At 46.5% G+C, this 25,873-nt stretch overlaps 1 protein-coding gene across 1 annotated transcript in view; it reads left to right on the top strand.

Moving 5' to 3' along the window:
• ARFGAP3 (ADP ribosylation factor GTPase activating protein 3) overlaps positions 1 to 24,416 on the top strand; it is a 63,610-nt gene extending 39,194 nt beyond the window's left edge. The window contains exons 10-16 of the mRNA XM_064368155.1: positions 2,279 to 2,407; positions 2,856 to 2,978; positions 9,350 to 9,481; positions 11,868 to 11,991; positions 13,925 to 14,015; positions 21,501 to 21,622; positions 23,352 to 24,416. Of these exons, the coding sequence (XP_064224225.1) occupies positions 2,279 to 2,407; positions 2,856 to 2,978; positions 9,350 to 9,481; positions 11,868 to 11,991; positions 13,925 to 14,015; positions 21,501 to 21,622; positions 23,352 to 23,369 (739 nt within the window). The 3' untranslated portion in view covers positions 23,370 to 24,416. The remainder of the gene's footprint in view (positions 1 to 2,278; positions 2,408 to 2,855; positions 2,979 to 9,349; positions 9,482 to 11,867; positions 11,992 to 13,924; positions 14,016 to 21,500; positions 21,623 to 23,351) is intronic.
• The last annotated feature ends 1,457 nt before the right edge of the window (positions 24,417 to 25,873 follow it).

Genomic DNA, 25,873 nt, shown 5'->3' with positions numbered 1-25,873 from the left:
ACCGTGTTCTTCTTCTTCTTTTTTTTTTTTTTTGAGATAGTGTCTCACTCAGTCGCCTGTGCTGAAGTGCAGTGGTGCTATCTTGGCTCACTGCAACCTCCACCTCCTGGGTTCAAGTGATTTTCCTGCCTCAGCCTCCCAGTAGCTGGGATTACAGGCGCCCACTACCATGCCTGGCTAATTTTTTTTTTTAATTTTTAGTAGAGACAGAGTTTCACCATGTTGGCCAGGCTGGTCTCGAACACCTGACCTCAAATGATTCGCCTGCCTTGGCCTCCTAAAGTGCTGGGGTGTTCTGACTTCTTAACTCTGCTGGTGCTTCCAGAGAGATATTCTCATAAGCCTGGATGTAAAAGTGCATGCTTTTAGTGAGTGACCCAGTCCCATGTCAGATTACCTAGGAAGGAAAACTTTCCCATCTCTCATCTTTCTAGTAGAACCTTTTCATCCCCATTCATCTTCTCCATAGGAATCTGTTGCTATAATTATATGTATTCATGATTTTAAACAGAGCTATTCTTTGCCTCCAAAAATTATGCTTGAAAGAGTAGTATTTATTTGTTAAGGAATAAAATAGCCATAACCTGTTCTGTAGGAAGAGTAAGGAAAACAAACTGCCATGTGAAAACAGACCAAAGAAATCTTGCTAGACTCGTTAAAGAAAAGAAACAGCAAAAGCAAGATTACTTTTTCCTAGTAAGAAATTCTGGGCCAGTTATGGTGGCTCACGCCTGTAATGACAACAGTTTTTGAGGCTGAGGCAGGTGGATTGCCTGAGATCAGGAGTTTGAGACCAGCCTAGCCAACATGGTGAAACTTTGTCTCTACTAAAAATACAAAAATTAGCCGGGCATGATGGCAGGCGCCTGTAATCCCAGCTACTCGGGAGGCTGAGGCAGAAGAATCACTTAAACCTGCAGGGCAGAGGTTGCAGAGATCTGAGATCATGCCACTGCACTCCAGCCTGGGCGACAGAGCAAGACTCAGTCTCAAAAAAAAGAAATTCTGTTGTCCTTCCCTGTTACTACAGAGAAATTTGTTTATATTACTAGGAATTTATACAATGCCTCTTTTACCATGAATTCGTGACATTTTACATGCTTTTGTAAAGTGGATGATAACTTAGAAATCCTTGTAAGGTAGGTATATCATTTTTCAGGGCCCTGAAATGTTGCTGTCTTACTAAAATATGATACAATACCACTGTTCTTGCTATACAGGCATAGTTTTCTTTATGAAAAATTAAGTCATTATTGTATTTTTTAGAAATCTGAGAGCAAGGACAATGTTTTGTACATCTTTTTACCCCTTTGGTGTCCTGCTTGTAGCAGGTATTTGATTTTAAATAGAAGAGCAGTATATGGGCCGGGCGCGGTGGCTCACGCCTGTAATCCCAGCACTTTGGGAGGCCGAGGCGGGTGGATCACGAGGTCAAGAGATCGAGACCATCCTGGTCAACATGGTGAAACCCCGTCTCTACTAAAAATACAAAAAATTAGCTGGGCACGGTGGTGCGTGCCTGTAATCCCAGCTACTCAGGAGGCTGAGGCAGGAGAATTGCCTGAACCCAGGAGGCGGAGGTTGCGGTGAGCCGAGATCGTGCCATTGCACTCCAGCCTGGGTAACAAGAGTGAAACTCCATCTCAAAAAAGAAAAAAAAAAAAGAGCAGTATATGACTAGTAGTGCTAAAGATACTATTGGATACTATTGGCTGATAAGTGACTATCCCATTTTAAATGCTCTCAGAAGCCTGATTGTCTAGAGGTCTCCTACAAGAAATTCTTTTGTGAACTGAAGGATCCTTTTACAATTATGTAACTGCTCCTTAATTGATGTACTTGTGAAGTCAAATTTATATGTTTATTTATTTATCTTAAATCAAGACAGACTAGTGAGACTAACCTCATGCTTTGATATGTAATGTGGAAGTGTAATAAAATATTAGTCCAAGTAAGAAATCCTGCTTTTCATTATCCCATATAGAAGTGATTTGGGTAAACATTATGTTATTATTCAATAACAGGTAATGTAAACTAAACTTGAACAGTGATACAGGTTGAGCAGCAATGAGAAAGTGGCTGTAAGCTCATTCAAATTTTCTTAAGCGTCCAGTCAAAAAAGGCAGGTAGAAAAAATGCCAACTTGCCTTCATAATGGCTAATTATAGAAAAAAATCATGAAGCTAAAAGTATACATTTCATGTTTTATTTTGCTTACTATTTTAATATAAGAACAAAGGATTAAAGCTAAATTAAGGAGCATTTGGTTTTTTGGCAGTGTTTCATCACTACGGTTAGCCTATAAGGATCTTGAAATTCAAATGAAGAAAGACGAAAAGGTGAACATGAGTGGCAAAACAAATGTTGACTCAGACAGACTTGGCATGGGATTTGGAAATTGCAGAAGGTATGTGAGACTGCTTTCTCGGAGTTAGAATCGAAGCCAATTTACAAATCATCAGTGGATTTTTCTTGGACTGTGTTACTTTCAACTTTAGAGATACTTTCTTGTTATTCCTTATCTTCTCTAATTGTTTTTGCTTTGCTGTTATTCAGTATGACATGCAAAATTTCAAATTTGGGTCTTTAAAAAAAGGAAAAAGGTCTGACTCTTCATGAAGCACACAGCAGAGTGGAAGCCATGAACATAACCAGTATTTGTGACAGTATTTTGTGTAGATACAGTCCTCACAGAACTTTAACACTTTTGATAGCTGCACATTGTTTTATTGCTTATGTTTTTAACCCCTCTCATAAATTTGTCTTTGTTCAAAATATAGATTAATGCTTTTTTTATTTTGGAAAAACAAAAGTTTGTGAACTTACTGATTTATATATTTTTCTGTTTTTTCAAGTGGTATTTCACATTCAGTGACTTCAGATATGCAGACCATAGAACAAGAATCACCCATCATGGCAAAACCAAGGAAAAAGTATAATGATGACAGTGATGATTCATATTTTACTTCCAGCTCAAGGTATTCTATTAAAAATCATTGTTAAAGTGTCATTTTGAAAAGCAGTGAATAGTATGGATTTATTAAAGCTCAAGGTATTCTATTAAAAATCATTGTTAAAGTGTCATTTTGAAAAGCAGTGAATAGTATGGATTTATTAGTTTATTTGCATTAGGAGAAATTCCAAATGAATTTACTTCATTGTTTTTAAAAGCTTTAGCTGGAGCCAAGGCTATTCTTTGGAATAAAAATTAGAGAAACATTTGTGAAAGGACAATGTTTGCTAATATTAAAATGTTTGATAATAAAATCAGCAACTGTGATTAAAATTAGAGGTAGGAGAGATGTGTTTATTTAAATTATGAAATTGGAGAAATCTGCCTAATTCTGAAGGTATATGTTATTTAGTTTTAGTCCAGCAGTTGGAATATTACACTGCTCTTTCTCAGGGCTTCAGCAGATTTCTGTGTTTCAGAATGCCAGTTTCAGAAAACTCCAGTTGGCAGAATAGAGTGTTAAATAAACTCTCTCTGTGTATGTATTGACTAATGAGGAACATGATTGCACTTTGAGGGGATCCCAGAGTAAAGCCTAGGTTCCTCTCCTTCAGCACTCACTATCTGATGGAGACAAGACGCATAACTCTAGTGTGAAGCAGACTGTAGAAAGTAGTTCACGGTCAAGTGGCCTGTCAGGGCAAAGAGAACACGTTTAAACTTGAGTCAATTCACTTTGTAAGGCTCCCTCAAGAACTTGCCCAGCCCAGTGGGGAGGTCTGCTAAAAAGACACCAAATGAACCTGTGATTTCACTGGAAAGGGCACAGCACAGCTCAGGAACAGAGGGGTAAGAATGTGGGCCCAGGGGCCAGATGTCATGGGTTTGAATCCTGGCTCTCACTCATGTGTGACCTAGGCCAAGTTATTTAATTTCTTTGTGCTATAAGCTTCCTCATCTGTGAATTAGGGACCCTAGTATTACCTACCCCTTAGGGTTGTGTGAGGATACTGCAAATACCATAGCACATTTACAATGGTGCTTGGCTCTTAGCTGCTATATGATAATATAGAAACTCAGTTTAAGAGACATGTGATTCAGTCTAAATGTTTTTGTTTGTTTGTTTTTGAGATGGAGTCTTACTCTGTCACCCAGGCTAGAGTGCAGTAGCATGATCTCGGCTCACTGCAACCTCCACCTCCCAGGTTTAAGCAATTCTTGTGCTTCATCCTCCCAAGTAGCTGGGACTACAGGCATGTGCCACCACACCCGGCTAATTTTTGGTATTTATAGTAAAGGTTTTGGGGTTTTGCCATGTTGGCCAAGCTGGTCTCAAACCCCTGCCTTAAGTGATCTGCTGACCTCAGCCTCCCAAAGTGTTGGGATTACAGTCATGATCCTAAATGTTTAATTACTATTGTTAGGTAGTTAAACTAACCACATTGAGGACCACCTTTGGGTTAGGAGTTCATGAAAATGGAAGATGTGCCTGTCAGTAATGGGCGGTGCTTACCAGAAGGCTCCATCACTTATGTCTCCAAGGACATTAGAGTTGTCTGATAGCTTGAGAGGTTTTCATTTGTATAAAAAAAATATATATATATATACACACACACACACACACACACACGCACTTCATATATAGAACAGATATAAATATATTAACTAGAATCTAATTGTGAAATTATAAATTTTCCAATCAATGTTTATAGACAAGGAACTTTTTTTATTTTATTTTATTTTTTAGACAAGGAACTTTATAAAGAATACTATCCTTAACAATGTCTCTAGGTCTAGCTCCAAATTATTTCAAGTCCAGGGATTTTACAAAAAAAAAAAAAAAAAATGTAGTTTAGTGGTGTTCCATGTTGGTACTTTCAGAGACTTGGGTGGTTTTATATTTGCCTATCCTTTGCAGCCTCTATAATGCACCAAGTTTCACTTCACTCAGAAGTGATACCAAAATCATGCCTTTTAAAGGTACATAAATAGATTTTACACAGAATAAAACTAAATTTTTTATTTGATTTGGAAACCATGCATGTGAAATCATTTCAAATATGAATATTAAATGAGGGACTGAGTCTGGGTCAGAGGAAACTCTTGGCAGTACGGGGTCTGTATTTGCCTGTGTGGCTTCTCTACAGCATCTTTCATTATTTCACTGCTTATTAGCAACCTCTGCAGATGATAGTGTAGGAACGTAAAGAAAGTTTAGGCTGGGCATGGTGGCTCACACCTGTAATCCCAGCACTTTGGGAGGCTGAGGCAGGAAGATCACTTGAGCCCACGGAGTTCAAGACCAGACCAAATATAGTGACACCTCATTTTTACAAAAAAAATTCAAAAATATTAGCTAAGCATAGTAGCACATGCCTGTAGTCCCAGCTACTTGGGAGGCTGAGGTGGGAGGATCACTTGAGCCTGGGAGGCAGAGGTTGTAGTGAGATTAGATCACACCACCGCATTCCAGCCTGGGCAACAGAGCAAGACCCTGTCTCAAAAAAAAAAAGAGAAAGTTTAAGTTAAATCAGTACTGTTGCTTGGTAGCTGGGTTGGTAAGGGAGGTCTAAGTGAGGTGCCTAATGAAAACTTCAGAGATTCTCACTGGCTCCCGGCCACTGACAGGCTGCTGTGAGGCTTTATCTGCCTTGTAGGGGCTTCAGCAATCTTTCAGACTTCTCCTTCTTCAAGGGCTTAATCAAAAGAGTTAGCCATAGCAGCCACTGTTGCTATGAAACAGTGATTTATGGTTTAAAACCTGGGAGCAGATGGCATATTTATCTAGACCAAACTTCCTGGACTCTTGCCAGAGAGACTTGGGTGTGTCGTTTCTTGTGACCTGCAGATTGTCTAATAGGAACACAGATGCCCTCTCTAGTCCTCTTTGGTAGGGTGACCACCATTAGTAGAATGGGGGTACTATTAGGTACTTTGGCAACTGAGGTAAAATAAACATGGACTCTGAAAGCAAAGATATTAGTTCCATGAAGAGCTCTTACTGCTTTCAAATGATTCATTAGCCCATTAGAACTTGAATATTATGAATTATGAAAGAGTTCTGTTTCTATTAAAAATAAGGTAAAACCTGTCCTTATTTTTCTTTTATGATTGAGTTCCATTATTTCCAGGGTATAAAGAGTATAATTATATCTTGAGTACAAGATAATGAAACTAGAACAATTTGCTCAGCCTTATAAAGTCAGCGTGACTGTCATTAGAATAGACAACTGTCTATAGCTGTAAATCAGACAGAATGTGATGTTAGGGTGCTCTTCTCAAGGGATTTTAAGGAATGTTTTCAGCATTGGGTAAAGGCAGAGTTGGAGGAGAGAAAGAAAAGTTAAAAAGCATTGAGAGCTATACAGTCAAAACATTAGAAAGCTAATAAAGGTTTGGAGATGAGGAAGTAAAGTCTGTGTGTTTCTGGGCAGGGACTAGTGGCCATTAGTCATCCCACTCACCCCATCCTTCCAAGGGTCAACTGGAGGCCTGGCTGGTGGTCTGTCTGTCCCCTTAGTGAGTTGCCTGTCCCCTGCGCTGAGTTGCTCCTGCTTAGCATGAAAACAGAGAGCCTCTCATGGGCAACGAGAAGGAAGAGAAGGTGCCACAAGCCCATGCACAGACTGCTGCCTCACAGGCTCATGCTGGTCAGGGGGACCCAGGCTGATGGCTCTCTCTCTCTCAGACTTCTGAATAGTCCAGTCACTTCAAAGTAATCGGATTCCCCTAATTTCAGGATATTTCTTATAAACACAGTGGCTTATAAGAATGAAGAATGTTATTTCCTTAGAGTGTTGCTAAATCTACAAAATTCTAAGTGCCAGTATCTCAGAGTCGTAAAGAACCTGGAAGTTCCAACCCACCCTCACCCTGCACCAGTCCAGTGCTGACACCCACTTTTCCCACTCCAGGGCCATCCAGCCTCTACTGCATCCTTCCTTCTCCTCAAGGCAGCCATTTGGTCCCAGGGCAGCTCCATGAGAAATTCTGCCTTTCATGAACACTGCTTCTGAGGCTTCTGTGCTCAAGTTAGCCTCCCTTCCATAAGCCAGTTCACAAGCCCCATGAGGGCAGAAGCTGAATGTGCCTTCTTGCCCTGTCTTCCCCTAGCAGAGCGCCTGACTCCTCATAGGTGCTTATTAAGTGGCTTTAAAAGTCCTCATTGAATTGATCTTAGTTTTTTCATGGTCCCTTGAAATAAACCCCTCAAACATGTGAATATCACCTTCCAGGCTAGCACACATCCCACATCTTTTGAACCTTCCTCTAATGTAACTTCCAGTTCCTTCGGTGTCGTGATCTCTCTTCTCTGAAAGGGGATCAGTTGTCTCTGTTCCTTGAAGCAGAGCCTGGGTACAGTACAGATCCACTCATAACCATAGGGAGAGTCTGGTTGGTTTCTAACTGAAATCCAGATACACTTTGAACACTGCGTTTTCTTTCCCAAGGAGAAGATGCTAGTGTAACAAGATTTGTTCTTAATGACCTTCTTGCCAGAGAAGGCAGAAGCCACATTTAGAAATTCTACTTTCTATTAAGGATGTAATATCATACCATCTGTTCTAAACAGCAAGCTTATCCTCTGTCTCTTTTTTGTTTTGTTCTCTGCCAAGAAAGAGTAAATTTGTTCTGAGCATTTCCCTCCACTCAGATCTTAGCTCACCTAGGTCCCTGGCCTCTTTGCTCTTAGGGTTCTTGCTTCCCTCTTAGATTGGCCTTTGGCTACTGGCCCCTCTGACCTCCTATGATCTCCGTCTTTTGTGCAGCTCCTTATAGCACAGAGCTTGGTGTTCACCTTGTTTCCTGTGTGCCTCCTGTCCTTACCCTCTGGAGAAAGCCTGGATGATGTCTGTTAAGGCCTCTATGCTCTTCTGTCACCCTTCCTTTCCTAACACCTCCCTGGGATCTGCCTCTCTTCTCTGAACTTCTTGGACTGCCTCCATGAGGTGTGTATATCGGATCAGACTGCTTTTCCATCCTAAGCTGTCATGAATTCTGGCATGGCACGGTCACTGTTTTTTGTTTGTTTGTTTTTGGGTTTTTTTTGTTTTGTTTTTTTTTTTGAGACAGGATCTCACTCTATCACCTGGGCTAGAGTGCAGTGGCATGATCACAGCTCACCTCAGCCCCAGCCTCCCACGCTCAGGTGATCCTGTCTCCCGGGCTGAAGTGCAGTGGCGTGATCACAGCTCACCACAGCCTCGGCCTCCCAGGCTTAGGTGAGCCTCCCAAGTAGTTGGGACTATAGGTGTGCCACCATGCCCATTAATTTTTTTTCTTTTAATCCCCAGAGATGGTCAGGAACCAGTTAATTATGTTTTTTTTGTTTTTGCAGTTTTGTAGAGATGTGGCTTTGCCATGTTGCTCAGGCTGATCTGGAACTCCGGGCTCAAGCAATCCACCTGCCTCGGCCTCCCAAAGTGCTGGGATTACAGGCGTGAGCCTCTGTGCCTGGCTGGTCGATGGTCACTTTTTCTCAAGGCTGTGGCATACCCACCTCACTTGTCAGTCTCTCCTGTTCCAGGCAGACTTTGTTGCTCTTGGTCAAAGATTTTTCTCTAATCACACAGGGCCAAAAGCTGCCACTGAGTGCTGCTCTCTGAGCAATACCCTGCTCAGTGATAATTGGCTAATTAAAGTGTAAACTGATCTCAAGGCCAGGCTCTCCAGAGATGCTTGCAAATCAGATCAAGTTTGCTGTAGGCTCCAGGCTGAAAGAGTGTCTGCAGAATGGTCCAGTGATCCATGATCTGTAGCTTTGTATCCAACTCCAGGAGGAGGTTAATTAGCATCATTTACATCATTTTCATTCAATGTGCGTAACATGGAAGGGATTGCCAACGAGAAGCTCCTTGTATGGAGTCAGTTCTCCAGGCCCAGCAGTGTTATTTGTGACTGCCTAACCAGGCAGAACGAGACCTAAAGAAAATGAAATGTGTAACCTGTGGTGGATAACATTTAAAGATGTCCTTTGTTTTCTGGATAGGCCAGGTTATACTAAGGTAACAAACATCCTCCCAGATCTCAAGGGCTTAACACAATGGCAGTTGATTTCTTTTTCACGTAAAGTCAGTTGAGGGTACAGGTGGTTCTCTAGGGTTCCTGTCCTACGTGTGTCACCTTGATTATCCGGACTGATGGAGGTTTCATCTGCCTGAGACTGTAGCACCTGGAAGGCACAATCTCTTCCATGTAGCTAGGGAAGATAGGATGGGGCAAGGTTGAACACAGGCATGACACACCTCGTGTCTGCTTCTGTCTCATTGGCCAGACCTAGATACATGGCTGCCCCTAACTTCAAGGAGGCATCCCCCACATCCGTAGAAGTGAGAGAGCCCAGGACGAATGTCAGCAAGGGCTTCCCAAGTCACTGTTGTACTCTTGCTCATACAGGTACTTTGATGAACCAGTGGAGTTAAGGAGCAGTTCTTTCTCTAGCTGGGATGACAATTCAGATTCCTATTGGAAAAAAGAGACCAGCAAAGATACTGAAACAGTTCTGAAAACCACAGGCTATTCAGAGAGGTATGTATGACAAAACTGTGGGGTTATAATAGTGAATCCATGCATTTCTGGGAAAAATTTACTGATAAGATGATGACATGAAAATCTTTCATAAGGGGCTGGGCACAGTGGCTCGTTCTTGTAATCCCAGCACTTTAAAAGGCCAAGGTCAAAGGATCACTTGAGCCTAGGAGTTCAAAGCCGTATACAGTGAGCTACAATCGGACCACTGTGCTCCAGCTTGGGGAACAGACCTTGTCCCTCAAAAAAAAAAAAAACTTTCGTAAGGCTAGTAAATGATTTTGTTCTACTATTTCAGGAATATTATTTTTATTTTATTTTATTTTTATTTTTTGGAAATGGAGTCTCATTCTTTTGCTCAGGCTGGAGTGCAGTGGCGCTATCTTGGCTTACTGCAGCCTTCGTCTCCTGGGTTCAGGCAATTCTCCTGTCTCAGCATCCCGAGTAGCTGGAAGTACAGCTGCACACCATCATGCCCAGCTAATTTTTATTTTATTTTATTTTATTTTTTTGAGACGGAGTTTCACTCTTGTTACCCAGGCTGGAGTGCAATGGCGCTATCTCGGCTCACCACAACCTCCATTCAGGCAATTCTCCTGCCTCAGCCTCCTGAGTAGCTGGGATTACAGGCACGCACCACCATGCCCAGCTAATTTTTTTTTTTGTATTTTTAGTAGAGACGGGGTTTCACCATGTTGGCCAGGCTGGTCTTGAACTCCTGACCTCAAATGATCCACCTGCCTCAGCCTCCCAAAGTGCTGGGATTCTAGGTGTAAGCCACCATGCCTGGCCTGTGTTGATTTTAAATTACTGATTCTAAATAGGAGGTGCACATCAGAATCCTCTGTGGACCTTGCAAGAAATGTGTATGTGGAGGCCTCTTCCCTGAAGATTCTGATCCATGGGTCAGGGGTGGCCTAGGCCAGGAAGGTTTCACTTTTTTCCCCAATTTTAAGGTATTATTTACATATGGTAAAATTCATCTTTTTATTTTTATTTTTATTTATTTATTTATTTTTTGAGATGGAGTTTCGCTCTTGTTACCCAGGCTGGAGTGCAATGGCGCGATCTCGGCTCACCGCAACCTCTGCCTCCTGGGTTCAAGCAATTCTCCTGCCTCAGCCTCCTGAGTAGCTGGGATTACAGGCACGCACCACTATGCCCAGCTAATTTTTTGTATATTTAGTAGAGACGGGATTTCACCATGTTGACCAGGATGGTCTCAATCTCTTGACCTCGTGATCCACCCGCCTCGGCCTCCCAAAGTGCTGGGATTACAGGCGTGAGCCACCGCGCCCAGCCAAAATTCATCTTTTTAAACCTGTAGTTCTGCAAGTTTTGACAAGCACATACATTCATGTAATTAGCACCAAAACCAAGAAGCAGAACAGTTCCCATTACCCCTAAATTTTCCCCATGTCCTTTATAGTCCCCCCTCCCCTTCCCTCGGCCCCTGGCCACCCCAGGTCTGTTTTCTGGCCTTACAATTTTGCCTTTCCCAGAATGTCATATAAATGGAGTCACATGGTAATTGGCCTTTCTACCCTGGTTTAACTTTTCTTAGTATACTTGGTCAAGACTCATTCATTCTTTTTTTTTTTTTTTTTTTGAGACGGAGTTTCTGCTCTTGTTACCCAGGCTGGAGTGCAATGGCACGATCTCAGCTCACCACACCCTCCGCCTCCTGGGTTCAGGCAATTCTCCTGCCTCAGCCTCCTGAGTAGATGAGACTACAGGCACGCGCCACCATGCCCAGCTAATTTTTTGTATTTTTAATAGAGACGGGGTTTCACCATGTTGACCAGGATGGTCTCGATCTCTTGACCTCGTGATCCATCCACCTCGGCCTCCCAAAGTGCTGGGATTACAGGCGTGAGCCACCGCGCCCAGCGACTCATTCATTCTTTTGTTCATTCCTGTTTATTGCTGAGTTTATCCATTCACCTATTAAAAGACTGTCTCCAGTTTTTGGTGATTATGGACTTCTGAGAGTACAAGGGGGCACTACTAATATGTTAGGATAACAGGTGTAACTTGAAATTGTCCCAGGTAACTGGGACAGTTTATATCCTGTACAATATATATCATGTAGAGATAGCAGTGTCCTTCGGACATTCCAGACAATGTAGTCAGTGTTTACCAGTTGATCTGAAATGTGAAGCGACATATTTGAACTGAAATGTGAAATAACAGACCCATTTTAAACAAATTCCTGGAAATGTTGTATCGTTTGGCTGTATTTCTTTTCTCATTAGAATTTTCAGGCTTTTAAAAATGGCCTTTTACAAAATTTACTGCTGTTGGCTTTTTAAAAAATAAAATGAGTTGAAACACATTTGTTTCACCTCAAATTAGTTTAACCGATTTTGGCTGTTTTTCACTGTAGACCTACTGCTCGCCGCAAGCCAGATTATGAGCCAGGTGAAAATACAGATGAGGCCCAGAAGAAGTTTGGGAATGTCAAGGCCATTTCATCAGATATGTACTTTGGGAGACAAGCCCAGGCTGATGTAAGGGTCCAGAGAGTTTCTTTGGGTGTTCCATAATCCAGAAAGGAAGTGTGGGTGTGGGCATTACTGGGGGAGGAGATCCTGAGTGAGCTGGGCTCAGGCTGCCAGAGGCCCTCTGGCCTGAAGGTACTGGATTTGGGACTCGAACCAAGGTCTGTCTAAGTGATCACGTGCTTGCTGCCTCAGCAAGAGGCGTGTTTACAAAACAAGGACTGTACCTCACAGTTCTCTTATTCTTCTCTTGCTGTTTTGAATAGCCATTATCCAATATCTTTTGAATATATTTCAAACAATTTTTGATGTAGCTCTAGTTGATTTAATAACTTTTAACCATAGTGAAATGAAGCACATAGATATGTTCCTTTTTTTTTTTTGAGACGGAGTTTCACTCTTGTTACCCAGGCTGGAGTGCAATGGCGCGATCTTGGCTCACCGCAACCTCCACCTCCTGGGTTCAGGCAATTTTCCTGCCTCAGCCTCCGGAGTAGCTGGGATTACAGGCATGCGCCACCATGCCCAGCTAATTTTTTGTATTTTTAGTAGAGACGGGGTTTCCCCATGTTGACCAGGATGGTCTCGATCTCTTGACCTCGTGATCCACCCGCCTTGACCTCCCAAAGTGCTAGGATTACAGGCGTGAGCCACTGAGTCTGGCCCATCCTTTTTTTTTGAGATACAGTCTTGCTCTGTTGGCCAGGCTGGAATGCAGTGGCACAATTTCAGCTCACTGCAACCTCCACCTCCCAGGTTCAAGCAATTCTCCTGCCTCAGTCTCCCAAGTAGCTAGAACTATAGGCGTGCACCACTACGCCTGGCTAATTTTTGTATTTTAGTAGGGATGGGGTTTCACCATATTGGCCAGGCTGGTCTCAAACTCCTGACCTCAGGTGATCTGCCTGCCTTGGCCTCCCAAAGTTCTGGGATGACAGGCATGAGCCATTGTGTCTGGCCAGATATGTTTCTGGGAAGTGCATCTATTTATTTTCAGGTTGTTGGCTTTTCTCAGAAATGTTAATGGACTCAGCCAGGCACTGTGGCTCATGCCTATAATCTCAGCACCTTGGGAAGTTGAGGCAGGTGGATCACTTGAGGCCAGGAGTTTGAGACCAGCCTGGCCAACATGACAAAACTCCATCTCTACAGAAAATACAAAAATTAGCTGGGCATGATGATACATGCCTGTAGTCCAGCTGCTTGGGAGGCGGAGGCAGAGAATCACTTGAATCTGGGAAGCAGAAGTTACAGTGAGCCAAGATCACACCACTGCACTCCAGCCTGGATGACAGAGTGAGACTGTCTCCAAAAAAAAAAAAAATGTTAATGAACTCATCATAGTGGAGCCTTGCTAAGCTGTAAGACTCAAGTGGAAGTGGGGAGGTTTGAGTCTTCCCTCTCACCCTGAACTGCTAGTGTGCCTCTGACTGTATGGACGATGGTTTCCTAAAATGTGCTGAGTGTGTTTTGCAGAAGTTCAGACTTCTGCAAGTATAACTTTTCACTATCATTTCGAGAGTAGAATTGCCCCTTGCTGTTCCCACAGTCCATAAAATCTGCCTGGCTTCAAAGTTGACATTCAAGTTCAGTTTTAAAATAGTGTCATGGGGCTTGGAAAAGAGCCCCTTAGAGAGGCCTTTGCTGACAGCTGGCTAGAAGCAGCACCGGGAGAGAGATGCCGCCCTCCCTCCATCCCTCCCTCTCGCTGTCTCTGCACTGGCCATCTTGGCTGAGGTGTTGTGTCCATCTGTCCCCCTGTGACCTGCTTCCCATGCAGGGCATGAGCTTTGTGCTGTCCCCCAGGACCCGGCCTTGGCAGTGGCATTCAGTACCTGTTAGAGAGAAAGAGCCTTTCAAATGACAGCTCTTCGGTGATTCTTTTTGCAAAACTTCCGACAATCTTTGGAGCCTAACGTTTCCTTTTCCTTGTCTTCTCTAGTATGAGACGAGGGCCCGCCTTGAGAGGCTCTCAGCGAGTTCCTCCATAAGCTCGGCTGATCTGTTCGAGGAGCAGAGGAAGCAGGCAGCAGGTAGGGGGCACTGAACAAGAGCTGGTCTTCGTCGTGTCTACGGTATAAACACATTTTGTCTAGATAGGACCGTTTCCTTTTCCAAGATATTTTAGCCACCAATATTTGATGCTCTGATCTCTGCCATAAGACAGGGAGAGCAGAAGTTACTATTCCAGGATTCACGCATGAGGAGACTTAAGTCATTAAATTAAAGGAGCATCCCCAACATTGCCTGGCAAGTCATCCTTCTAAAACACTATCATAGTGGAGTGTTTTCTAGCTGAGTGTGGACGTGCTATGAAATACCACGTGGTGTCTTAACCTGAGAGGTGGACAGTCCTGGGCTCCCGTGTGACCCTGACCCTCCTCTAGCTGTGAGGCCTTGAGTGTGTCATGGCGGTTTTAGCCTCAGTCTCCTCCTCTGTAACGTGGGTCGATAAAACCACCTCAGAAGGTTGTTTTGAGGCTTAAATGAGAAATGTGAAGTGCCACCAAGTGTTTAGCACGCAGCAGGCCCCAAGGATGGGCAGAGGCAGATAGAAGCATGCGACTCTACCAGTGTCCGTCTTCCAGGAAGACAGAACACAGCTTTGGGCATGAGCAGGGGGAGAGGAATTGTCTGTCTCCTGTATCCCTCTTCAGGATTCAGACCCCAGCGAAGAGGTGTCTGGTCCTCCCAGGGCTGGGATGGCCTAGGATGAGGCAGCCTGTGAGCTCAGGGATGGGCCTCAGGGAGCCGGCCTTTCTGCTTCTACTTCTGCATCCCCAGACGGAGAGATGCCTTGCGAGAGTGCCCTACACAGGCCTCTGCCAGGACACAAGTGGGAGGAGAGGTCCCTGTGGTTAACATGAAAGGGGCAGCATCCTCTGAGGTCATTTCAGGAAGCCATTTATCAGCAGGAGAGCCAAGGGGAGGGAGGACTCTCAGGGGCCAGGCATTCCAGGCCGGGGACCCTTGGCACACCTCATTTCTAGGCCTAGAGGAGCTGGGTGTGGCTCTAGGAAGGCCATGATGTGACCAATCTGGGCGACCACTTGGCCTTACAGTCACAGATAACAACTGTTTTTGAAGTCCAAAGAGAAACAGCCTCAACAGAGAAGGCCTGAGTGTCAGGGACATTCTGGGTTGCGGTTTGGGGATGTTATAGAAACACACTGGCCCCCGGCGTGCAGTGGGCACTGCCAAGGCACTGTGCTGGAGTGGAGGGAGCATCCTAGGCAGGTGGCCCCAAGTGAGCCAAGGGTGTGTGCTGGCAGAGCAGCTGGCAGAGAGCCGGGCAGCCCAAGGAGAGGCCAGGGCCGTAGGGGAACAGCCCCGGCACGTCTGCTGCCAGTGAGGGTGTGGGGGTGTCCGGGGGTGGGCACCCAGGGCCAGGTTCCCATGAGCTACTCTCCAGGAGGAGCACACCCTGTGCCTCATCCCAGACTTGAACAGAGGGGACTCGTTTCCCTCAGTCAGTCCGTCCCTTGCTGACTGAGCATTTCCTGGCAGTGAGTCTTGGTGAGGGCAGGTGGGGCTCACCAGCTTGTGTTCCCATCTCCAAACTCTCAGCGTCCTGGCCTTTTGTCAGGGTCACCCTGGCAGAGAGGCACTCCGGCCACCTTTGGAGGCCCCCAGAAGTCCTAGCCTTGCTGCCCCACGAGTCGGTGCTGGGTCACCTTGTAGGAACCCTGGCACAGCTGACAGACCAGTCCAGAGACCTGCATTGTTGAGTCCCCCGACTCCCTGTGATGTATGTTTTTGTAATTTAAGTCAATAGAAATTTTACTCTGAAGCATTGTTTGTTTTAAAAAAATATTTGGAAATCATATGAGAGCAGCCTTTCCAGTTATTGAATGAAAATTGTGGCCAGCCTGTGTTTACTTTCCTGTTCCCTTTCAGAGAACAAAGATCCATTAAATGTTATTGACCCTGTGTGGGTGCCAGAGAAACCCTGGTCCCTGGTACCTCGTGGTCATTGTAAGGTGCACCCTGGGGTGAGAGGCCACCTAGAGACCCTCACCGCCCTGCCCCTGCTGGGGTCTCACTGCATTGCCCCAGCTGATCTCAAACTCTGGGCCTTGAGCAATCCTCCTCCTTCGGCCTCCCACATAGCTGGGATTACAGGCACCAGCAACTTCTATTAAATATTTACTTTTTATTATTTAGAGCATATTTCAGCAAAGAGTTTTATCTGTCTGCCTCCATAAAGCTTGTTTTCTTTTATAAAATTTTTTTCTTTTGTCTTTAATACTTTCCTATTCAAGCAAAAGCTTGTTTTAAGAAACTGTTCTGGGCCAGGAATGGTGGCTCACACCTATAATCCTAACAGTTTAGGAGGCCGAGGTGGGCAGATCACCTGAGGTCAGGAGTTCAAGACCAGCCTGGCTAACATGGTAAAACCCCATCCTTTCTAAAAATACAAAAATTAGGCTGGGCATGGTGGCTCACATCTGTAATCCCAGCACTTTGGGAGGCCAAGGCGGATGGATGTTTAGGTCAAGAGATCGAGACCATCCTGGCCAACATGGTGAAATCCCGTCTCTACTAAAAATACAAAAGTGAGCCAGGAGTCGTGGTGCTTGCCTGCAGTCCCAGATACTCAGGAGGCTGAGGCAGGAGAATTGCTTGAACCCAGGAGACGAAGGTTGCAATGAGCCGAGATCGCGCTATTGCACTCCAGCCTGGTGACAGAGCACGACCCCAACTCAAAAAAAAAAAAAAAATTAGCTGGCATGGTGGCGGTCTCCTGTAATCTCACTTACTCAGGAGGCTGAGGCACAAGAATCACTTGAACTTAGAAGGCAGAGGTTGCAATGGCTGAGATCATACCACTGCACTCCAGCCTGGGCAATAGAATGAGACTCTGTCTCAAAAAAAAAAGAGAGAGAGAGAAAGAGGAAGAGAGGAAGGGAGGAAGAGAGGGGAGGGGAAGGAAGGGGAGGGGAGGGGAGGGGAGGGGAAAGGAAACTTCTGTGTGCTGGCTCACCTCTGTAATCCAGCACTGTGGGAGGCTGAGGAGGACGCATTGCACATCTCTACAAACAATACAAAAATTAGCCAGCTATGGTGGTACATGCCTGTAGTCCCAGCTACTCAGGAGGCTGAGGTGGGAGAATGGCTTGAGTCCAGGAGGCAGAGGTTGCAGTGAGCTGAGATTGTGACACTGCACTCCAGCCTGAGCAATAGAGTCAGACCTTGTATCAAAAAAAAAAAAAAGAAAGAAAAAAGAAACAATTTGGTATTCCTTAATTTCTAAATTTGAAATGCTTCTGGTGAGGTAAGCCGCTTTCTGGGGTGTGTCTAGCCCAGGAGCCCTGTGGCCATTCTCACGGGCACTCTCTTTCACTGTAGCTGAAGGATGGAATGGGAAGCACATGTAAGCACCTGCAGCCAACCTGACCTGGCACAGCAGCCGTCCCTGTGGTCACACCCATGGGGCACGCTCATTGGAGCTGGGGGACTACCATCAGTTGGGCACTGCCTCAGGCAGGCATGGGGCACTCAGACACCAGATGACAGAGCGGAGGGAGCTGTGTGAGAGTCAGGATACAACAAAAAGCTTGAAACCCAACTGCCCCTCAGCATATTTCTTTCCAGAAGGCCAGTTCTGACTGTTTGAATGAGAACGTCTGTGTGGGAGTGCAGACACCTGCAGACCCTTTGTTCCTACACCCCAGGCTCCCGTTTCTTGTGTGCATTGTGGGGGTCACATGGCTGGTTGTTTGTGGGGTCCCTTGACCACTGTCTTCTTCCTTGCTCTGGCCCAGGGTCCGGGAATCTGGCCTCCAGAGCACCGCACTCAGTCTACGGTCAGGTGATCTGGCTTGGTTATTGCCACCCATGGAGATTCAGTCAAAAATCCAGAATGGCATGTATGTAGCAAACTGGCATCTGCCACGCCTGTCTGACAAGCAGCTATTGGAGCACTTTTTGTTGTTAAGCTCGTTGTTTGGCTGGCCACAGTGATATACACCTGTAATCCCAGCATTTTGGGAGGCCAAAGTAGGAGGATCACTTGAGCCCAGGAGTTCCAGACCAGCCTGGGCAACATAGTGGGACCCCATGTCTACAAAAAATTTAGAAAATAAAAAAATTAGCTAGGTGCGATGGCTCACATCTGTAGTCCCAGTTACTCAGGAGGCTAAGGCAGGAGGATCACTTGAGCCCGAAAGATTGAGGCTGCAGTGAGCTGAGATTGTGCCACTGCACTCCAGCTTAAGCGACAGAGCAAGACTCTGTTTCAAAACAGAAAACAAAACTGATTTTGAGGAGGCTGGGAGTTGTCCTGGACCCTCCACCTCTCTCGTCACACCATAGACCCATATGGTCGGCGTCTCTCCTGGGTTCCCCAGAACTGAAGCACGGCCACAACCCCCTGCTTGGTCCTCCTGCCTCCAGTCTTGACTGCTGATCACCCTCTCCTCACTCCTCCCACAGGGATCTTTCAAAACACAGTCATCCTTATTGAAAATCCTGCCATCAGCTCTAAGCACAGCTCTCCACCCAAAACCCACCTCCAGGACCGTGGTTCCCATTGGCCTTTCCAGCCACATTTCTCATCATTTACTGCTGTGGCTTGCTCCAGCTTTGTTGAGCCTGTGGAGATCCCAGACCAGAATGCTCTTCTCTCCCATTTTCACAGAGGGGGCCTACTTAGGCCCCCCTGCACCACTCTTGTGCCTTACACCGAGGATGAGACCTTCCTATCACTTTCCTCTAGCAGACCATCAGTTCTCATTTCTGTGCCCTTGGCACCTGACAGAGCCTGGCAGAGGAAGCCTCCTGCAGGTGTTTGAGGATGAATGGGTAGAGGGGTGATGAATGACCCACTGGCCAGCATAGGCTGGAGCACGCCTCCCACTACCTCCCGCATCTCCTGGCCAGTGCCAGTCTGCAGTGGCGATGTGTTCCGCCTCCAGCACAAGACTTAAGAGCTTTGTGGCCGGGCGCGGTGGCTCACGCCTGTAATCCCAGCACTTTGGGAGGCCGAGGCGGGTGGATCACGAGGTCAAGAGATCGAGACCATCCTGGTCAACATGGTGAAACCCCTTCTCTACTAAAAATACAAAAAATTAGCTGGGCATGGTGGCGCGTGCCTGTAATCCCAGCCACTCAGGAGGCTGAGGCGGGAGAATTGCCTGAACCCAGGAGGCGGAGGTTGCGGTGACCTGAGATCGTGCCATCGCACTCCAGCCTGGTTAACAAGAGTGAAACTCCGTCTCAATAAAAAAAAAAAAAAAAAGAGCTTTGTGCATTGCCATGTTTCTTTCCCTATGGTAGTAGCCAAGGAAGCTTGAATTAAGAGGTGGCCCCATGGGCTTGGACTGCAAGTGACTGTGATGAACAGAACCCCCTGCCCACCTGCACTGAGCACAGCTAACGTCAGTTGTGGTTGTTTGTTAGTTCCAACCACGGACCCCTGTGTAGCTCAGCATCCCCTCTTTCCCAGAGGGGAGCCGCTGTCTTCTTCCTGGCTGCTCAGGTAGAAACCTGGGAGTCATCTTTAATCCGCCGGCTTCCCAGCCTGCCTTAGCCAGTCAGTCAGTGTGCCTCGTGACACCTGCCTCCTGAGGATGTTCAGCCTGATCCCTCCTGATCCCCACTGCCGCCTGCTCAGGCTTGGCTACCGCCCCAAACACCTGGACCCCTGCAGCTACCTCCCAGCTGCCCAACTGAGTTTGCTCTGTGTCCCCTTCAGATGATGCAGGTCACACTTTAGTGATGGTATCAATTGCCTGCTTTCTCAGTAGGTGGTAAGCTGTGGAAAAGCAGGTCTGTGGCGATGTCCTCAGTACAGACTGTGAGTGTTCTGGGAACAGATAGCGGGGAGAGAGTCCATGAGCCAAGGACTCTCTTCCTGAGCAGGTGGCTGGAGCTGTCATTTCCTGGAGCTCACTGTGTAACCTGAGCACACTAGGGCTGTCTTTGACCATGGGCACCTGGCCCCTCCAGCCTTCCCAGGTAGCCCTCAGAAGAGATGCAGCACCCCAATCCCATCACTGTTGAAATTCCACTCTCTCATTGGTGAAGGCCTACAAGATTTTACACAGTCAGCTGGAGGTGGAGATGGAGCACCTGCATCTGTGGTGGGCATGGGAAGAGTGCTGTGGGCAAATGCAGTGTCTCTTCCAAGGGACACATTACAGGGTAACTTGTCAGTTCTATTTTGTTCTAAGAGAGGGACTTGACCAAGGGTTTCAGGCTGGAGTGGGGTGGCATGATCTCATCTCATTGCAACCTCTACCTCCCAGATTCAAGTGATTCTCCTGCCTCAGCCTCCCAAATAGCTAGGGTTACAGGTGTGCCCCACCATGCCCAGCTAATTTTTTGTATTTTTTAGTAGAGATGGGGTTTCACCATGTTGGTCAGGCTGGTCTTGAACTCCTAACCTCAGGTGATCCTCCCGCCTAGGCCTCCCAAAGTGCTGGGATTACAGGTGTGAGCCACTGTGCCTGGTTGGGTTTCTGTTTTTTGTAAGGAGCAGTTGGCACCATGTGGGGCTTAGGGAGTAGCCAGGTGTGGCTGCCCCTGAGGACCTGCAGGGTTTGTGTTCAGCTCACTGAGCCCTTCCCATGTCTTACTACAATTGGGACACAGATGTTTATGAACTGCTGACTGACAGCTCTAGGAGTGTGGCAGACCTCCTTTATGTGTGATAGCTCTGAGGAACTTTACCCACATTGGTAGCAATTACGGTGATGTTTTTGTCAGGGCAACCAAAACTTAAGCCCGAGTAACCTACTGACACTGGCCCTAGCAAAGAAGGTGGAAGTGTGAACTTCTGTACCTGGGAAGACGAATTTGGTCACCGAGTCACAGTCGGACAGCATCAGTGACGGGTCCATTTGGCCCACCTCCCTGAGGGAGCACCATTCTCTTGTACTGTAACAAGCTTCCTCCATCCCCCAAGTGAGTGGGAGGGGCAGTCGTAGTCACAGATGGCTGCTACTTTGCTTTGTCCCTGCCAATAACCCCAGAGCAAGCAAATGGCTCCTCTCATTTGAGGATAGTAAATCCCAGGGAAGGCTCAGATTGGTCAGGCCTGGGTCTTGTGCCCACGCCTGTGGACGGGGTAAAGGGAGAGGTGGTTCCTGGAGGAAGGGAAGAGTACTGTTGCCAAAAGAGGGAGGAGGCAATGCAAAACAGGCCACCCATGTTGGCCCATCTGCTTTTTGCTGGGTACTTACCTGCCAGGGCTGTTAAGCACCTTGAGGAAATGGGCCCAGAGAGAGCAAGGAACTTCTCTAGAGGCACACAGCCTGGAAGTGGCAGTGCCAGGATTTGAACCCATGGTGGCGTTAAGTCCCCCATACTGCATCTTCTCTCATGTGGGGTCTCTCATGTGGATCATGACAGGGCTGGCTCTTCAGCCTGAGTCTCCATCCCACTGCTGGACCCCTTGTGAGGCAGCAGGAGGGGAGAGATCCAGGTTCTCTAAAGCCACCGAGCACTCCAGGCACTGGGTTTGCCACAACCCTGGCCAAGGCGGTGATGAGCCAGCGTCTGTTCTGTGTGTGCAGGGAACTACAGCCTCTCCAACGTGCTGCCCAACGCCCCCGACATGGCACAGTTCAAGCAGGGAGTGAGGTCCGTCGCTGGGAAACTCTCCGTCTTTGCTAATGGAGTTATGACTTCCATTCAGGTCAGTGAAATGGGACGGTGCTTGCTGAGTATGACGCTATGTCATCATTTTGAAAGTGAGACTTGCTTCAATCTTCGGTTGCTGGAAAATTAGATAGTTTGTTATTGGATTTATATCTTTGCTACAATATAACCCAGGACATTATGAAAACCAGAAATTACAATTTTATATTTGTTTAACATTTTCTTTTTTTTTCTTTGAGACGGAGTTTCGCTCTTGTTACCCAGGCTGGAGTGCAATGGCGCGATCTCGGCTCACTGCAACCTCTGCCTCCTGGGTTCAGGCAATTCTCCTGCCTCAGCCTCCTGAGTAGCTGGGATTACAGGCACGCGCCACCATGCCCCGCTAATTTTTGTATTTTTAGTAGAGACGGGGTTTCACCGTGTTGACCAGGATGGTCTCGATCTTTTGACCTTGTGATCCACCCGCCTCGGCCTCACAAAGTGCTGGGATTACAGGCGTGAGCCACCGCGCCCTGCCCTTGTTTAACATTTTCTAATGTATGACTCTAGGGGAATTGTTATAGGAATTATCATGATCATTGTTCAGTTTTTTTTCCTAGATTGGAACAGAAAAGTACTAAGAAGGAAATTGAAATTATCTATAATGCCACATCACAGAGATAATCTCTGTTAATATTTTGGTATATTTTTAGCTCTAGATTTTTAAGGATTTTCTTCTATACATAGATAAAGATATACGTATCTTTTTAAAATTAAAAAGGGATTGTATTGTATATAGAGTTTTATATCTTGCTTTTGCTTTGTAATGTTATGAGCATTTCCATGTAATTAAAAGTTCTTCTAAAACCACATTCTATTGAGTGAAAACATAAGCCAAGCATGGCCGATGCGTGCACATAACAGCCGAGGCCATTTCTGATTATATGAATGGCTCGTTTCTTTGCACCTTCTTGTTTATGTCAGGCTATTTAAGAAGGATTCTATTCATGTAAAACGCAGCTAGAGGAAGCAGAACTGAAACAATGTGGACTCTGGTGCCTTTAAAGGAGGTTCCTGGTCCCCAGACAGATGCTGCTCTGGTTGCAGGTGCCTCCCCTTCTGGAGAGTTCCCTTAGCCCCCAGACTCTGGATATAGCCGTTTTCATGCTATGGCTAGCACAGTCTTCCCTTTCATTTGGCCCTAAAGTTAAAATTCATAGAGCTCTTTCATGTCCCTTAGGTCAGCTAAGCCCACATCAGTCTCCAAATAGGTAACATTCCTATTTTATAGATGGTCATCCCTGTTTTAGAGATTAATCCCTTTTATATCCCCATTTTACAGGTGAAGGAATTGAGGTACAGAAGATTAGGTCACTTCTGCAAGATTAGCAGCTGAACCAAAATTTCAGGGTTTCAGACACCAAATGTGTTCCCCTGTCCTCCCCATCACACTTGCTTCCCACAGGGCTCAGCAAGTAGCCTCTGGCCCACTGAGCATCCTCCCACCCAGACACCTTGCTCCCTGCCTCCCAATCCCAGGATTGTGGACATGGATGCCCGAGGCAGGATGTGAATCCTGTTGGCTTCTGAAGCCCACACCTGCCCTCAGCCTTGGGTAGTGGCAGCAGTGGCTGCTTCCACATGAGCACACCCTCGGGGGGCAGTGTGCACGTCACATGCCCAACACTGGTGACAGTGTCAGTTTCAGTGATGCTGATCATTCGGGGCACAGGAGTGAGGGATCGAAGCTGAATGCTCGTAAACTTCTGTTTTGGTTCTCTCTTCAGGATCGCTACGGTTCTTAATATTGAGGTCATGATGTGTATTTCCCGGAGAAAGTCCTCTTTAAATGAACCAGTGACCACATCACAGGCAGCGATGAAGACCAGATTGTTTTGCTACTTTTTCGTATGGTATATATTTCTGATTCTTAGTATTCCTTTTGAGAAATTCTGAGTTCTGATGTAGTAGGAGCTTCACTGTGATTTCTGTTTCACGTTACTTCCCCCAATGCTCTCCTTTTGGCATCTCTGGGTATATCCTTGCTTTATTTTCTTGGAACCTTTGGTTTCAACACTGAGGGCCTGGAGACATCGGCTCCTCCTGCTCCGTGAACCAGGAGCCTTCATCCGGGAGAGGAGGAGAGGCGTCCATGCCACGCATGGGCTCAGGGCTGCCAGAATCAGCAGACGCGGGTTGGGCCTTCAGACACAACATTCACACACGCATGCTTCCTCCAGAAGGGAGCGAGGGGCCAGAACAAAAGGCCAAACGTGACTGGTGTCTTATTGACAGATTGCTTCTTTTCTATTTCTACATATTCAGATGACTTCCAAATAATATTTAAAGTCATCTCTTTGTAAATCGTTTATTTTATATGATCTATAAATTTAAAAATATTTTTCAGTGAGTGCTTTTAACAAACGTAAGCTTCCACATTGCCAAGGGAATTGATGTTACCTTGTGACAAGTGTTGCTGTTTGAATTGATGAGAGATGTAAGATGAGGACTCCCTAAGGGTATTTATAAATCAACGTGGTATACAGAATTAAAATGGAATGAGGCAAGAAGATGGAGCTACAGAAAACAGTGCAGCGTATGGCAGAAGTCATTGTAATTGGGTACTTTTGTGAATAGTTTTAAACCTTGCTTTTCAAAAATTACAGAATATGTATAAATAAAGAAAAATAATTTAGCTGTGTTTTAGACAGCCTTAGAATATATTGTTCAGCACAGTAAAATATATTTGAAATTTGATAAGACAAAAATGTGGTTCTGATTGAATATTTTGTGAATCTTTCTTAACAGCTCAAATTTGTAGACTTCTAAGTATAATAAACATTTGCAGCAGATGGTGTTGCCTACACTTTTTTCTGAAAGCTTTTGTAACACATCATTGCGAATCAGGGTTTGTGGTGTCACATTGATGGACATTTGAATTGTGAGCAGCTGTATATGGGCGTGTATTTAATGCATGTTTGGGGCTGATGTGCAGTTGTCATGAATTGGGATGTTGTTTGCAGCACAGGAGCAAGGCGGGAGGCCCTGGCTGAAAATGAGGACGTTGGGCCAGGTGCAGCGGCTCACACCTGTAATCCTAGCACCTTGAGAGGCTGGGGCGAGAGGATTGCGACTCCACCTCTATCAAAAAAGAAAGAATTCAGCTGGGCGCAGTGGCCTGTGCCTGTAATCCCAGCCACTCGGGAAGCAGCAGCAGGAGGATCCCTTCAGCCCAGGAGGTTAAGGCTGCAGTGAGCTGTGATTTCGACACTGCACTCCAGCCTGGGTGATAGAGCAAGACCCTGTCTCAAAAAAAAAAAAGGGAGGGAGTTGGGCAGATCATGAGGTCAGGAGTTTGAGACCAGCCTGGCCAACAGAGTGAAACCCTGTTTCTACTAGAAATACAAAAATCAGCTGGATGTGGTGGTGGGCACCTGTAATCCCAGCTACTCGGGAGACTGAGGCAGGAGAATCATTTGAACCTGGCAGGTGGAGGTTGCAGTGACCTGAGATCACACCACTGCACTCCAGCCTGGGCAACAAGAGGTGGTAGGCAGGGGTGTGGGGGCCCCTCCCGCCAGGCAGTGCTCTGCATCCACCCTGGCACCGCTTGCCTGTGAACACCATCCCTGGCCCCCTGCTGAGACCACTTGCATCCGCCATGTGCCCTGTCCGGCCACCTGGGCTGTGGGGAGCTGGTCTCAGGGTGGGAAAGGGCCCGCCTCCAGCTCCACCCTTGGTCTTGGGCTACTGGGAGGTAGACAGCCTTCCTGGAGCCCTTATTGCCTGGTGGGAGGGAGCCTGGGGCATTCCAGGGTCCAGCCCCTGACTCCAAAGCCTCAGGGATCAGGAAGCCACTGATGAGCTGTGGCCACAGCCATGGCCTTGAGCTGGGCAGGGCCAAAGAGGACTGGCTAGGGTCTCTGCCACTCTGACATCGGGCAGTGGACAGATTACCCAGCCTTGCCCCAGCATCCCCTGGCAGCCCACCTCCCAGCCTGAGCCCCCTCCCCCGGCTTCCCTGCAGTGCTCAGTGACACACAGGAAGGGCACTCAGCACCAAAGTGTCCTCTGCACCAATGACACCAGTGTCCCTGTGATGAGGCCCAGCAGCGAACCAGGGCAGTCACCTGCTCTCTGCCACCCTGTCAGCGGCCCCTGGACATACTGGGCCCTGAAGGCTGAGGCAGGGGCTCCTCCAGCCACGAGCTCTTCAGCCAGGCTGACTTCATCCCACACCACCTGGCCCCATGCCCTTCACCCACCTCATCACTTGCGCCAGCCAGCATGGCAGTGCCATTGAGGAGGA

Source organism: Aotus nancymaae, unplaced genomic scaffold (genome assembly GCF_030222135.1).
Source record: "Aotus nancymaae isolate 86718 unplaced genomic scaffold, 86718_ANA_hifiasm-v0.15.2.pri h1tg000076l, whole genome shotgun sequence".
In the NCBI taxonomy this organism is placed as follows: Eukaryota; Metazoa; Chordata; class Mammalia; order Primates; family Aotidae; genus Aotus; species Aotus nancymaae.
This window is presented reverse-complemented; position numbering and strand designations above follow the sequence as displayed.